This window comes from Martes martes (genome assembly GCF_963455335.1).
Source record: "Martes martes genome assembly, chromosome: 4".
NCBI classification, from domain to species: Eukaryota; Metazoa; Chordata; class Mammalia; order Carnivora; family Mustelidae; genus Martes; species Martes martes.
Window position 1 is genome coordinate 120,790,842 of NC_137891.1, and position 13,862 is coordinate 120,804,703.

General features: G+C 40.4%; 1 protein-coding gene across 2 annotated transcripts in view; it reads left to right on the plus strand.

Moving 5' to 3' along the window:
• The first annotated feature begins 2,947 nt into the window (after positions 1-2,947).
• SYDE2 (synapse defective Rho GTPase homolog 2) overlaps positions 2,948-13,862 on the plus strand; it is a 46,236-nt gene continuing 35,321 nt past the window's right edge. For both annotated transcript variants that reach the window (XM_080800883.1, XM_080800884.1), the window contains exons 1-2: positions 2,948-3,710; positions 12,747-13,418. In XM_080800883.1, the coding sequence (XP_080657009.1) occupies positions 2,963-3,710; positions 12,747-13,418 (1,420 nt within the window). In that variant the 5' untranslated portion in view covers positions 2,948-2,962. The remainder of the gene's footprint in view (positions 3,711-12,746; positions 13,419-13,862) is intronic.

A 13,862-nucleotide genomic window follows, 5' to 3' on the forward strand; every position in this document is an offset into this window, starting at 1 on the left:
GTAGGACTGTAAATAATAATGCATGCAAATTATAGTTTAACATTTCACAGTATTTTCCTAGATGAGGATTAAAATTATTTAACAAACAAACAAAAGTATTTCTTACTCATAACTAAGAGAATTTTATTTTTTATTTTTTTAAAGATTTTATTTATTTATTTATTTGACAGAGAGAGAGATCACAAGTAGGCAGAGAGGCAGGCAGAGAGAAAGAAGGAGCAGGCTCCCCACTGAGCAGAGAGCCTGATGCGGGACTCAATCCCAGGACCCCGAGATCATGACCTGAGCCAAAGGCAGAGGCTTTAACCCACTGAGTCACCCAGGTGCCGTCTAAGAGAATTTTAAAACAACACTAATACAATATGGTCTAGTGGAGAGTTAAGCAATAGACTGGAAATAAAAGCTGTTCGTTTCCTCTAAATTAAAACTGACATTAATTCAAAAATATTTATTTATCATAAAAGATGCTATACTTATGCTCTGTGGAGAATACAGAAGTCAATTATAAATAGTCTCTGCTCACAAGGATTTTATGAATTTTCTGGCAGGAGAGATAAGGCATAATTTGTAGAAAACAAAAACCAATAAATACACTATGAATGGATATGAATAAAGTACTCCTGGAGTTTGGAAGAATGAGAGATCATGTCCATCTGGAATATCAGAGATGACTTGAGAGAAGACGGTTGAGTGGAGTCTTAAAGGATGGGTAACATTTTTGCAAATGGAGATGCAAGATGCAGGTAAAATTATTCGAGGAGGTAGGGACTAGATACTAAAGAAAGTGGTATATGCCAAAGCACATTTAGAGATTGGAGTCTTTAACTGGTGGGGGAAAATGAAACTTACATAAATATATTTGGAAATTGGATAAGTTAGGACCAATTTTTTTTTTTCAAGTTACTTCTGTCCAAGATGGGGCATGTGGGGCTCCAACCTATCACCCTGAGGTTGAGTTGCATGCTCTACTGATGGGGCCAGCCAGATGCCCCAGGACTAAATTCTTTTATTTAGTTATGCAAGCATTCATTTATTCAACAAGTATTTCTTGAATTCTTATCATGTGTGAATACTGTGCTGGGAGTTAGGAGTACATTCATGAGCTACTCAAAGGCCCTTTTCTAATATGTAAACATTAAAAAAAGAAGTAACTGGGGGTATCTGGGTGGCTCAGTCAGTGAAGTGTCTGACTTGGGCTCAGGTCAGGATCTCAGGGTCCTGGGATGGAGTCCTGCGGTGCATGGGGCTCAGGCTCAGTGGGAAATCGGCTTCTCCCTCTCCTGCCCCTTCCCCAACTTGCTCTAATAAATAAATAAAATCTTTTTTAAAAAATGTAACTGAAATCAGAGATGACAGCAACGATGATTCTTACCAATCAGGGATAGGTCCATTCACCTGTGGCAACTCAAGGTCTTTGCAACTGTTACACAGAATACAGGATTTAATGTTTTTAAGAGAGTTGGTATTTCCAACTAACACTGTTTCCCAATTTTGCCCAATTTTTTCTCAACCAAGTTTTCATTAAAATGAAGTGTTAGAGGGCTGAAAGCGGGGGCACTACTTCTGCGTCTCCATTTTACAAGTTTTGGTGGATAATCAGAATTTTGTGGTAGTATGCATTCTTTAAAGAAAGAAAGACGGGGACAAGGTGGTGATTTTTGGGGCAAACGGATTCTTCCTCACTGAAAAGGAATCTCTGCAAATTTCCGTTAAACAGCTAGCTCTCCGTGTCATTAAAATCATTAGGAATGTTTCTAGAACACATTGCACTAAATGAGATACACCTGTACTCACACTGTGTCCGTCAAAACGATCTTTGTTTTCTGTCAAGCTGGGACTTGTTAGACACGCCTCGTGCAATGGTGGCAATGGGCAGGGGGTGAAGGTGACGGGGTGGCCGCCAGGAGGGCACTTTCCCTTTCTCCAAAACTTTGCAGCCTTCCCGCCGAGACACCTTCCCGCTCATTGTTTTTTCTGCCTCAACTCTCACAGTCCACCTATCTCCCGCCCCGCCCCACTCCTCTCCACCCTCTGGGCGCTCCCTCTCGGGTCCCCGGGTCTCCGTTAGGTCACGCTCGCCCTCCTCCCCTCCCGCCCTCTGCCTCGCCGCGCGCCCACCCCGGGGAACGCGGCTCCGCCGCCCGCACACTGCGCGCCCCGTCGCGGCCCGAAGCTCCGGGGCATGCGCTCTGCGGCGCCGCCGCCCTCCCCCACCCCTTCCCGCGGCAGAGTTATGCCAAGTATGTGAGGAGCCCGCGAGGGCCAGCGCGGGTCATGGGGAGCCGCCGCCGTCGCCGCAGCCTCCGCGAGCACAGATTTTCCCCGAACTGGGCTCCGTCCTCTTCCCGCAGCGGGGGCGAGCCTGGGTGTTGAGGCGGAAGGGATGGCGGACCCCCTGAGGAGGACACTGTCCAGGCTCCGGGGGAGGAGGAGCCCCCGCGCCGCCGGGGGGCTCGGGCTCCGGGCGGCTGCCGCAGCTACCGTGGCGGCCTCCGCGGTGGCCGAGGGAGACGCCGGCCGTGCTCCGGACGCCCGCCCAGGCAAGCACGCCCGCGCAGCCCGGCAGAGCCTGGAGCAGCCCCCGCCGTCGCCGCACGCGTGGGCTCCCGAGGCGCGGGTCCCCGGAGGGCGCCCGGAGCAGTGGGGAGCGCTCGGGCCTCTTCAGCGCGGCGGGAAGGAGGCCTTCTCCTCGGGTGGCGGGTTTCCTCGAGCCTGTCTGCACGCCCCGCCGGGCTCCGAAGGCAGCGGAGAGGAGGAGGACGACCCGGAGGACGACGCCGACTACTACGAGAACCTGCCCGGCGGCTCCCACTCGGCGCCCAAGCCTAAGGGGGCGGAGGCGGAGCGGTGGCCCCCGCCTCCCCCGGCGGCGGGCTCCTCCCCGGGGGCGGAGGGCGGCCGCCAGGAGACAGGCAGGCTGCAGACCCAGTTGCGAGAGGCCTATTATCTGCTGATCCAGGCCATGCACGACCTGCCCCCTGACTCGGGCGCGCGGCGGGGCGACAGGGGTTGGGCGAATCGCGGCTGCCTTGTGGGAGCCCGGGCGCTGGGCCAGCCGCCTTCCCCCTGCGGCGCTGCGGACCGCCGAGCCTGCCCCCAAGATTGGCAGCGGGGAGGCGGTGGCCGCCCTTGGCAGCAGGTGTCCCCGCCCCGGTCGCCTCCGAGGGAGTCGGGGAGAGGCCGCCTGCGGACTCCTCGGATGCGGCTGTCCTGCAGCAGAAGCCTCGAGAGCCTCCGGGTGGGTGCCAAGCCTCTTCCCTTCCAGCGGTGGCCCAGCGACAGCTGGATCAGGTGCGGCGCGCGCGGAGACCTGGACGAGCCCCCGCCACGTGGAGGCGGGATGGACGGCTGGAGCGGAGGCAGCGTCCCGGCCGCCGCGCCCTCCGGCCTCCTGACTCCCCGCTCCAGGGACCCCGGCCGCTCCTCTGGAAGCCCTTTCAGGGAACCTGCGGGGTCCGCTGTGGTACGCAGCGGCAAAGAAGACGGCCAGGAGGGGTTCCCCTTCCTCAAGCCTCCCGCGGTGACAGTCAAGAAGCTGCAGAAGTGGATGTACAAAGGACGTCTGTTGTCCTTGGGAATGAAGGGTCGCTCCCGGGGGGCACCCGCCAAAGTCACGGGAGCGCAGGCGACCTCTCCAAATCTGGGCCCTTTGAAAATGCATGAGAGCCAAGTCCTCTCCGTGCCTCCAGACCAAAGAATTACGTTAACAGGTAGGTTATTTTGCAATCAGAATGCTAACACTTTGCGTCTTAATCTTTACCACCTGGGCTTCTGTTTTAAGAGCGAGGAATAAGGTATGTTTTTGCAGACAGGTACGTGCCGGTGCCAAAGTGAGTGTCACGTAAGTGGCAGCTGAGTGTACCGGGTTACTTAGTATAATGCGTTCACTTGTTTGGCCTTTTTCTTTTTTCTTTCCGTTTTCCTTCCTCCCTCCCTCCCTCCCTTCCTTCCTTCCTTCCTTCCTTTCTTTCCTTTTTTTTTTTTTTTTTTTAAAAGACAGTGGCATGAGGACCTTGGGATTTTTGCTTTTTCTTCCCGAAGAACCAGCGTGCTTACTCTCAGCAGGACAGTGAGTAAAGGTTAAGTTCACCACAGGCTTTTAGTATAGAGTCGGGCGGTGCTGCCTTGATTTTTATTCTTTGTGGCTCTAGGCAAATCCGTAGACTTTGTGGAGTTTGTGAATTTGAACTTGATCCAAGGTAGACTTTATGGGCTTCATAAACTGTCATTTTACTCATTAGGCGTCCTCCCCCCCACCCCCCGGCCGGCGTGCACACAACACAGACACACACAACCCAAACCAAACCAACCAAACAAACAAAACTACCAACTAAAATTTCTTTTTAGTCAAGTAGGATTTCACATACTTCCCTCCACCTTTCCTCCTTCCTCCCTTCCACAAAAAACTAACAAAGTGAGTAATCTTTTTATTGTGGAAAATCAAGGGCACTAGTATTTTAATAAAAAAAAGATGTCTCCTGTGCTTCTAAGAAAGTGTAGACTTTTTTACAGTCATTTGTAAACTTAACTATATTTGCCCTTATAAATAGGATTTTGCTCCCAGCTTTGTATGTACATGATTTTTAATTTTTGCTGAAGGTTTAGAGTACCAGTTCTAGAAATCTTTTAATTATGTTGTAAATAGTAAAAATTCTTTCCTGAAAAAAGTATAATACCTTCAAACTGAGTCCAAAACAACATGATGCTTTGAAGTACAATCTTAAATATAAAGGCTTTTAGTGAACATAAAGACGTACATGTCATTAATTCTCTAAAAAATATTGGATGGTGAAATGTAAAAAGTATTCAGAGTACTTGTCATTTTCTCTGGTAAGAATTACAAATTCTCCAGGGCTGGGTTTATACACATTAACTTTGTTTAACCACTAAATACAAAACAGTGGGGAGAAACAAAGTTCACAAAACTTCTTAACACACAGTGAAGACAAATCAAATGGATCAAATGATTCATTTAAAGCTTATACAAATCTGGAATGTTTTTTTTGAATCTATAAATCTCTAATCCATACCTGTCAATTTTTTCCCTCAACTTTATTCCATTTCACTTGAATAAAAGGGTTACAGGATGTAATTTTTTTTTTTTTGTAAAGAGAGATGTACTTTATCCTAAATTCATATTAAAATCATGCATTTGCAGGGTTAAAATAATTTGTAACCATATTTTATTGCCACTGTATCTTTACTTCCCATGATCTTGGTTCAGTTAACTCTTTGTAAGCTTGTTAAATTTCAGCCATAGCAAAAATCTGCATAAAACAAATATTTTATGCTCTTTTGTTGCAAAGGTTAAACATGCAAAGTCTGATGGCTTTAAGTCCCTAAGTTATAAATAAATATTCAAGGACTTTAAAAGTAATAAATGTAGTAATGCTTAACAATGAATTCATTGATTTTTTTTTTATTGAGAAAGTAATTAAATGGAAGTAACTTTAAAAGAAATTAAAATGAAACATTAGAATCACTATGTGGTAGTATTTTAGATATTTTACAAGAAATCTAAGCAAAAGCTTGGATAATTTCTGGTTTATTTTATTTTTTAAAGATTTTTATTTATTTATTTTGACAGAGAAAGATCACAAGTAGGCAGAGAGGCAGGCAGAGAGAGAGAGGGGGAAGCAGGCTCCCTGCTGAGCAGAGAGCCCAAAGCGGGGCTAGATCCCAGGACCCTGGGACCATGACCTGAGCCAAAGGCAGAGGCTTTAACCCACTGAGCCACCCAGGCGCCCCAGATAATTTCTGGTTTAAACAACTTTCTCAGATGTTATTATTTAATGTTTTTTAATCAAATGTTACTTCCTTTCAGATCTTTAGGAAAGACAAAAATAATTTGTGTAATGCTTACATATCTAGTATAGATTTGCAGAGCTAATTTTGTTTTTTAACTGTTTTTCATGAAGGTTAGTTTAACTTATTAAAACCATTCTGGATACTTTATGTGGTTCTCATATGACCCCTCCCCCCACCCAGGTATGACATTTGTCATTTAACAACAATAAAAGAAACAGGTTGAGTAGTTTGCCCAAACTAGTTTATGGTTTGTATATACTAGTGTATGGATTCAAACAATTACATAGATTCAGACTTACATCTTTATGACTCCAAAACCTGTATTTATTTAAGGTCAGACAGATGCTAAAGTTCTTTAGAGGTCTGACCCAACAAATTTTATCACGTTGCTTGGATTGAGAACATGAATGGAATTTCAATAAGGTTCAGAAATGTAGGTAACTACCTAGAAGTTGCAAAGATGAAGGAGTTCACATAGATTTTTTTTTTAAAGATTTTATTTATTTATTTGATAGACAGAGATCACAAGCAGGCAGAGAGACAAGGCAGAGAGAGAGGAGGAAGCAGGCTCCCCGTGGAGCAGAGAGCCCGATGTGGGGCTTGATCTCAGGATCCTGGGATCATGACCTGAGCCGAAGGCAGAGGCTTTAACCCACTGAGCCACGCAGGCACCCCAGTTCACATAGATTTTAAGACAATTTTTAAATCAATACATCTATTTTAAACCTTTACCTTTAAATAACTTTAGTTCAGATTGATGTTACATGGATTCTGGTCTTGTTTTTTTTTTTAATATATTTTCCGGATTCTACTTTACAGTCATATTTTCTAAAAATTAATTGGGCAGTCCAAATGAAGCAGTACATTTTAGATTATATAAAGATGTTAGACTAAAAGGTTAATATCATACTTTTCTATGCAGTGTTATTTGTGAGGATATTTTGTTTTAAAAAAAGTTACAGAATTTATAATATAGAAATGTATCATGGGACAAAGATACATAATCTACCTAATATTTAGGTATTTGGGAAATTTTTGAGACTCTATAACAAATGGAAGCCAAAATGATTTTCTGGTTTGATTTCTGGCTCCTCCTAAGAACCTCTAAAACTTTAGGGACTGTAACAGTGCCAGTGACTTGGTGCATTGGGTATGTAGTGTTCACAGATTGGCCAATTTGTTCTTAATTGAGATGATTATTTAAGAAATCTAAAGTCATTACACATGATAAATAGTGTCAAGTTTCTGCAAGCCTTAAGATTACAAAGGAATTTTAATTTGCCAACTATAGTTCATTAAAAGTCTTTATAAATAAATTTAATTAGCATATAGTACTCAGAAATAAATTCAAAAACACTAGGTTGAAATATTTCAGCCTTTTACTGCTTTAAAAGTAGCCTTTTTAAACAAGATTTTATTTATTCACTTGAGACAGATAGAGAGCATGAGCAGGAGGAGGGGCAGAGGGAGGAGAAGCAGGGTTTCTGATGAGCAGGGAGCCAGATGTGGGACTTGATCCCAGGACCCCAAGATCATGACCTGAGCTGGAGGCAGAGGCTTAATCATCTGAGCCACCCAGAAGCCCCTAAAATTAGCCTATTTTGACTCGACTTTTGCTACTACACTCTCTGTGAAAGGAAATTTTGTCTAAAAATTTTAGGCAGTTCTCTTAAAATAGCATAATTAACTGGTTTAATCTCATGTAATAAACCTTAAAGGGAAGTTGACATTTATAATGTGGAGTCCCATCTATTTCTTCTTTTTTCTCAAGTATTTGTAGCTCTGGTTTCTTATCTTTTTGAGCTACATGATCTTTATGGATTTTTTTCAACAAATTCTTTCATGCATGAGCCCTCTTCACGATTAGTGGCAATATGCATATAATTTTTTACTGTCTTCGAGTTTTATTTTTATTTGTTTTATTTTTTTGAAAAGATTTTATTCATTTGAGAGAGAGTGTGAGGGTGCTTACCAGCAGGGGGAGGGGTAGAGGGAGATGGAGAAGCAGGCTCTCAGCTGAGCAGGGAGCCCCATGTGGGGCTCCATCCCAGGACCCTGGGATCATGACCTGAGCCAAAGGCAGATGCTTAACTGACTGAACCACCCAGGCACCACTGCATTCTAGTGTTAAATTTAAATACCCCTCTGAGAAATTCTGCCATTGTGGCCCTAGGAGCAAGTCCAGTTGCATATTTTTTTTTTTTTTTTTGGAAGAGTGCCATAGAACATTGGAGTTGCTGGTGGCAGGAAAACTCTGAGAATTACAAATTCAGCAGAAAATAGTGTGTTGATTTGAAAGTCCTACATTTCTAAGTGGAGTTTATTTTTTGAGAATTGCCAAGGCTGTTTTCTAGATCATTGCCACTCAAAGTGTGGTTATGGAGCAGCGCTTTTTAAACATAATGTGCCTCTGAATTCCCTGAAAATCTTGTTAAAATGCAGATTTATAGGCGTGAGGTGGGACCTGAGATTCTGCATTTTAACAAACTCCTAGTGTTGATGCTACTGTTTGGTACATACTTTGAGTAGTTAGATTCTAGAGTTCCCAGTGCCCCCTATCACCTATCTTGATACAGTTGTTAAAATTTTGAAAAAGCATTCTACTTTATTCTGATACCTGATCCCTATTAGAACAAAGCAGTTGAGCTCTTTCTGCTTTGGTTTTATTATGTATACATGTATACTTACTGCTTACATGTGACAAGTTTAAGCAGTTCCCTCTATATTGGTCTCATCTTCTACCAGTAAATGTGAGATTTTGGAATCTGCCAGAGAGGAGGCCTTATACTATACTGGTTATCAGAATAGGACCTCTGGGTTTCTGATCAGACCCCACCACTTACCTTACCAGGCTTGTGACCTTGAACAGGTTACTCAACATGGCATAGCCTTAGTACTCAGATTGCTGTGAGGATGAAAAAAGATAATCCATTTGGCACCATGTTTGGTGCTTAGTTAGCTGTTATCAAGAGAAAGGCAAGCAGGCTTTGTGAGAGTACTACCTTGCCCAGATCATTAGGATTCTGGATGGAGAGGGAAATGATCAGAAGTTGGGGAGTACTGCCTTGAAGAGCACTGGGAACTGAGCTAGAACATACCCCTTTAGGGGCATTTATTTATTCTGCTCATCTTTTCTTTTGTGGATCTTTGTCTTGCTCCTCCCTCTTACTTTTATGGACCTGAAAACAGTCTCAGGGTTTTTTTCTCTACTGTCCCCAAAGCTAGCACACAGTGTTTTTCTTAAGGGCTTTGTTGTTAGTCACAAGGGAGGAAACATAAAAGATAGAAAAATAAGTTTCTTTTTTTTCCCCTTGTACCCATCTCCCTATTTAGATTTATTTCAAAAAGAGAAAGACATGTGTGTGTATATATATATATATATATACACACACACACACACACACACACACACACACATACATATGTGTGTGTGTGTATATATATATGTATATGCATAAACCTAAGGTTTAAGTTTACTCTAGTCATTTCTTCTGGGCTGCCAGGTTTGACTCTATGCAGGGCTGTTTGTATTTATTTAAACTCTAATACAGTATTTTATTTAGGATTTTTTAAAGAGAAGTAAGCAAAAGCAACAGAGTTTGTTTCTGCAGTAGGGCTTTTTTAAATGATAAAAAGATGTCTATATATAGGTACATTTTCACTGAGGGTGAAAATGCATAATTTCTCAGAAAGTTTGCTGATATTTTGAACTAGGACACTAATAAATGTTTAGTAATAGTAACTCATTTAAATTTATTATGAAATAATTAAGAACCCAAATTGGTTTGAATAGTTCACTACTATGTAGAATATTTTTCTAAGTGAAAAACTTAATTGCTGCTTCTGCATTCTCTTACATATTTTCAAAGTAGAATGACTTTAATTAGTCATTTAATTAATTATACCACAACAGGTATAATTGTAAGGGAATAAAGACTTTTTTGCCTTGCAACTTGCATACTTATTTTGGTATCTTTTTTACATTTATCTTCTTTCAGTGTGTGTGTTTATGTATGAATATAGCTGTAAGTAAAGCGAATGGAAGCTAAAGGTAATTCAAACTTATGCCAGTAGGGTTGAACATTAATTTTAACATAAAAGGAAGTAAATAGAAGATTGCAAATAGTTTTTCACTTCTGTGTCATTAACAGTCATATTCATCCTTTTAATTAAGGGAGATAAAAATGAAATGTTTTAAATTCTCTATAAATAATTGCTCAAGTAAAATTTAGTGCCCCGTAGGCTTTGCTTATATTCAATTTTAATAAATGAATATATTTGGCCTTTATCAGAAATCACAATCATGTACCTGTTTATCTCTAAATTTCAACTTCAGCATCATGTACTATTTTGAATTATTCAGCAGTAGCAATCAGACTGTTTGGTTTCAAGTTTTTGTAGTTTGTAGTTTCATGAAAAGTAGTTGCATTGTATCTTGTGTAATTATTCCTTTTAATATTATACATTAAATACTCATGTCAATAGATGGGTCAATTTGCATAAGTATGGGATGCCAGTAGCTTTGTTTTTGTCATTGCAGCTCCTTGGAATGCAGTACAAGTAGAAACATGTCTGTTTCATTTAAAATGTATGTCAAAAAACTCTCTAGGACTCAAAATAATTTATCTAACTGTATAAAATGTTGGATCTTTCGAGATGAGAAAATGATATGAGAAAAAGGTATGAGAAATGAGATGAGATGAGAAAAAGGTAAAATAAGATGTGACTCCTAGCCATTGTGAGTTGTATAATTTTGTACTTTTGGCTTCAAATTTACAATTGTATAAAGATTACAAGTAATACCTCATGAATGTCTGACGTGCTATTAAATAATATGGGATTTGGACTTAAATGTGAAATAGATTTAGCTTTTAGTACACTTGGACAAAGACGTGACCACTAAAAATCCAGAGGCCCCAGTAATTCCTGAGTATGTGTTGATTTTCAGTTTTTAATTTCCTTACTTTTAAAGGAGACAGAACCAAGAAAGGAGACAGAACCAAGAACCAAGAACTCAAGACTCTTGAATCTTCATGTTTTTCATTAATTAAACTAAATCAATTCAAGATAGGTATTGAATATGTTACATGTTTGCATGTTAAATCTTGGAGGTAGAGACGTGTGTTTCTCTTAGTCCTGGACCAGGTGTACTGCTACAAACTTTGGAGTCAGAAGAGTTTATTTTGAGTGCTGCCTTTCCCATTTATGAACTAGGTGGTCTTGGGCAAGTTACTTGATTTTTCTGAGTAGTACTATATAGCTTTCAAAATATTTCCAACATTATCTCACTTAATTCTTACTAACTGGGTTGATAGTATCACCATATTCAGAAAGGGCTGCCTACTTCCCTACTTTCTGGTGGGTAGCATGGTGTAGGAGAGACAGGTGTAGGAGAACATGAATTTTCGGGTTAGACTGGCTTAAATTTGAATACTACAGCTAGCACCTTGACCATATTCTTCATTTTTTCTGGCTTGTGGAAATAATCATACCTGTCTTAGCATTTTTGTGGAGGCTTAAATGAGGTTAAGGGCTTCCTTACTGTTTTATCTCTCATCACTGATATATAGTAGGCACTCAAGAAGTAACTGCATAGTAGGCATTCATGGGCGCTTCCTTGCCTTTTGAGTCCTAGTCTGTTCCTGCCTCTGGAACTAGTTGAACTTGAAATGCAGTTTGTGTTGGAGGGTTTTTTAAAATTAATTGCTTGGTTGGGTAAAATTTAGAATTAAAAAAAGACAAGTTTATATTTTTTAAGGGATTTTTGTTCAGTAGAGGGAGGTTACCAAAAACCTTGATGATGTATGAACCTAATTTTTTTGGTTGTTATTAAGCTCCTCATAGTTTATTGTGTTTTTACCACTCTGTTATTAGGGTATTGTATTTTATTGGCTGTAATACTAAGATGAATCAATCATATACATACTTAAAGTGGATAGACTATAATTCCATCGTTTATAAACCTAGCATGATCTTAAATTTTTAGAAAGGTGGTTTTGTCTGTTTTTCTGTGTTTAGTGAATTGGTATTATGGTATATATTTAACTAACTGAGTGTCATTGAAGCCTGCTTTATGCAGTTCTTTGGATATGTTCCTTTTTATATGGAATTAATGTTATGTATACATTTTTAGAGCCTTATTTCATTATATTAACACAAACACATAACAAGTATTTGATGACCCTCATTGGACTATGAATTTTTTAAAGGTAGGAACTATTTTGTTCATTCTTATGTTCTTGCTCCTTAAGTTTGTGCCCGGCCAGTAATAAGAGCTGGTTGTATTTACTGTGAGACAAGATATCTGGTTCTAATCTAAAACCTTCTTAAAGGATTTTTATTTTTATTTTTGCCCTAGGTATTTAGAACTTAAACCCTGCATAAAATGCTACTGCATAACTATAGGATTGGGAAATAGATGTTGTGCTGAAATTTCAATAATCAGGAAAGCATTTAGTATTAAGTAAGCCACGCTTATTTTTAAAGATTTGCTCAAAGTTCATCTTTGTGTGAGAAAGTAGAAATATTACTTATGTTTTCTAAAGATTTCTGGACCTTGTAGTGAGTTGGAAATTATTAAAAATATTAATTAAAGGCATACTGTGTACAAAACATTCCGTGTAAGCTTTTTATAAAGTATGTTTTGCTTAGGGTAAGTCTTTGTGAGCCCTATCATGTGTATAAAGGCAGTCTCACAATTTATTCTTTTTCTCAGAGTTCTTATGTCACTTATACTAGTAGTCTAAATAATAGAAATTATTTTTAGGCGAAAAAGCCAAAATTCTTCTTGTTTCATTTTAGTCTCCAAATGTAATACACTTTTCTTTCTATCTTTTTAAAAATATTGTTTTAGTAACTGATTTCAAGTGACCTGTTTTTCCTGATATGCTAGGCATTACATCATTACATTCTACCATCTTTTTTTTCCTTTGAAATAGATTTATTTGAAAATGTCTATGGGTCTTCAGTGAAGAGAAGAGAACTTGAAGACCTGAAGGATAATATTGGATTCAGAGGTCATAAGCCACTTAATAGCATCACTGTGTCAAAGAAACGCAATTGGCTATATCAGAGCACTCTGCGACCTTTTAATTTGGAAGAAGAAAATAAGAAATGCCAAGACATAAGTCACTTATCCATCTCACCCAAACATCAGCTATCACGACCTTTCTTCAAGTCCTCTGAAGAATACTGTACATATATGGTGTGTGATGCTACAGATTCTTCACCTTCACGAAACGGTTCTTTAGACTTTAATGAGGAAAATGATGCAGACGATGAGAGAGAAATATGGTACAACCCCATTCCTGAGGATGATGACTTTGGTATATCAAATGCCTTGCGTTTTGGTGAAGTAGACTCTCCTGTTCTGAAGTTTCCTACTGTTAGCTTGAGAGTGTTGTCTGGCAGTGACCTAATGAAAGCAGAGCAGTACACCGAAGACTTGCTGTGTTCTTCAGAACTCAGAACCACACAGTCCAATGAGACGAATCCTGTAGAGCCCATCCACTCCCCTGAGTTCATGCAGCCGGTCAAGCAAAGGGTTGGACATAAGACACAAGAAGGTATCATGGTAGAGGAGAGTCTCATATTGAAATCTCCTTTTGCAGGTAAAGATATGTTTGCCTTTTCTTTTTCCATTTTTCAATTCTTTGACAGTAGTTACAACTGAATATAGATGTCTATGATAGCCATGTACTTTTCCTTACAGAGTGAGTGTATTTTTGTAAAAATAAAACTCAAAAACACTTATAAACCTTTTTATATAAATGGTGGTTTAATTATTTCTATCACAGACTTTGGTTTTGTAAGGGGTGAAGATGCTGGGGGAGTCCTACACCAACTCAAAGGATGTCTCTCCTTTGAGACAGTGATTACTTTTCTCTTAGTTGAAAGAATGGAATCATAGGGAGTGGAAGAGAAAGATATATTCTTTTTTTTTTTTAAGGTTTTATTTTTTTATTTGACACAGAGATCACAGGTAGGCAGAGAGGCAGGCAGAGAGAGAAGAAGGGAAGCAGGCCCCCCGCTGAGCAGAGAGCCCTATGCGGGGC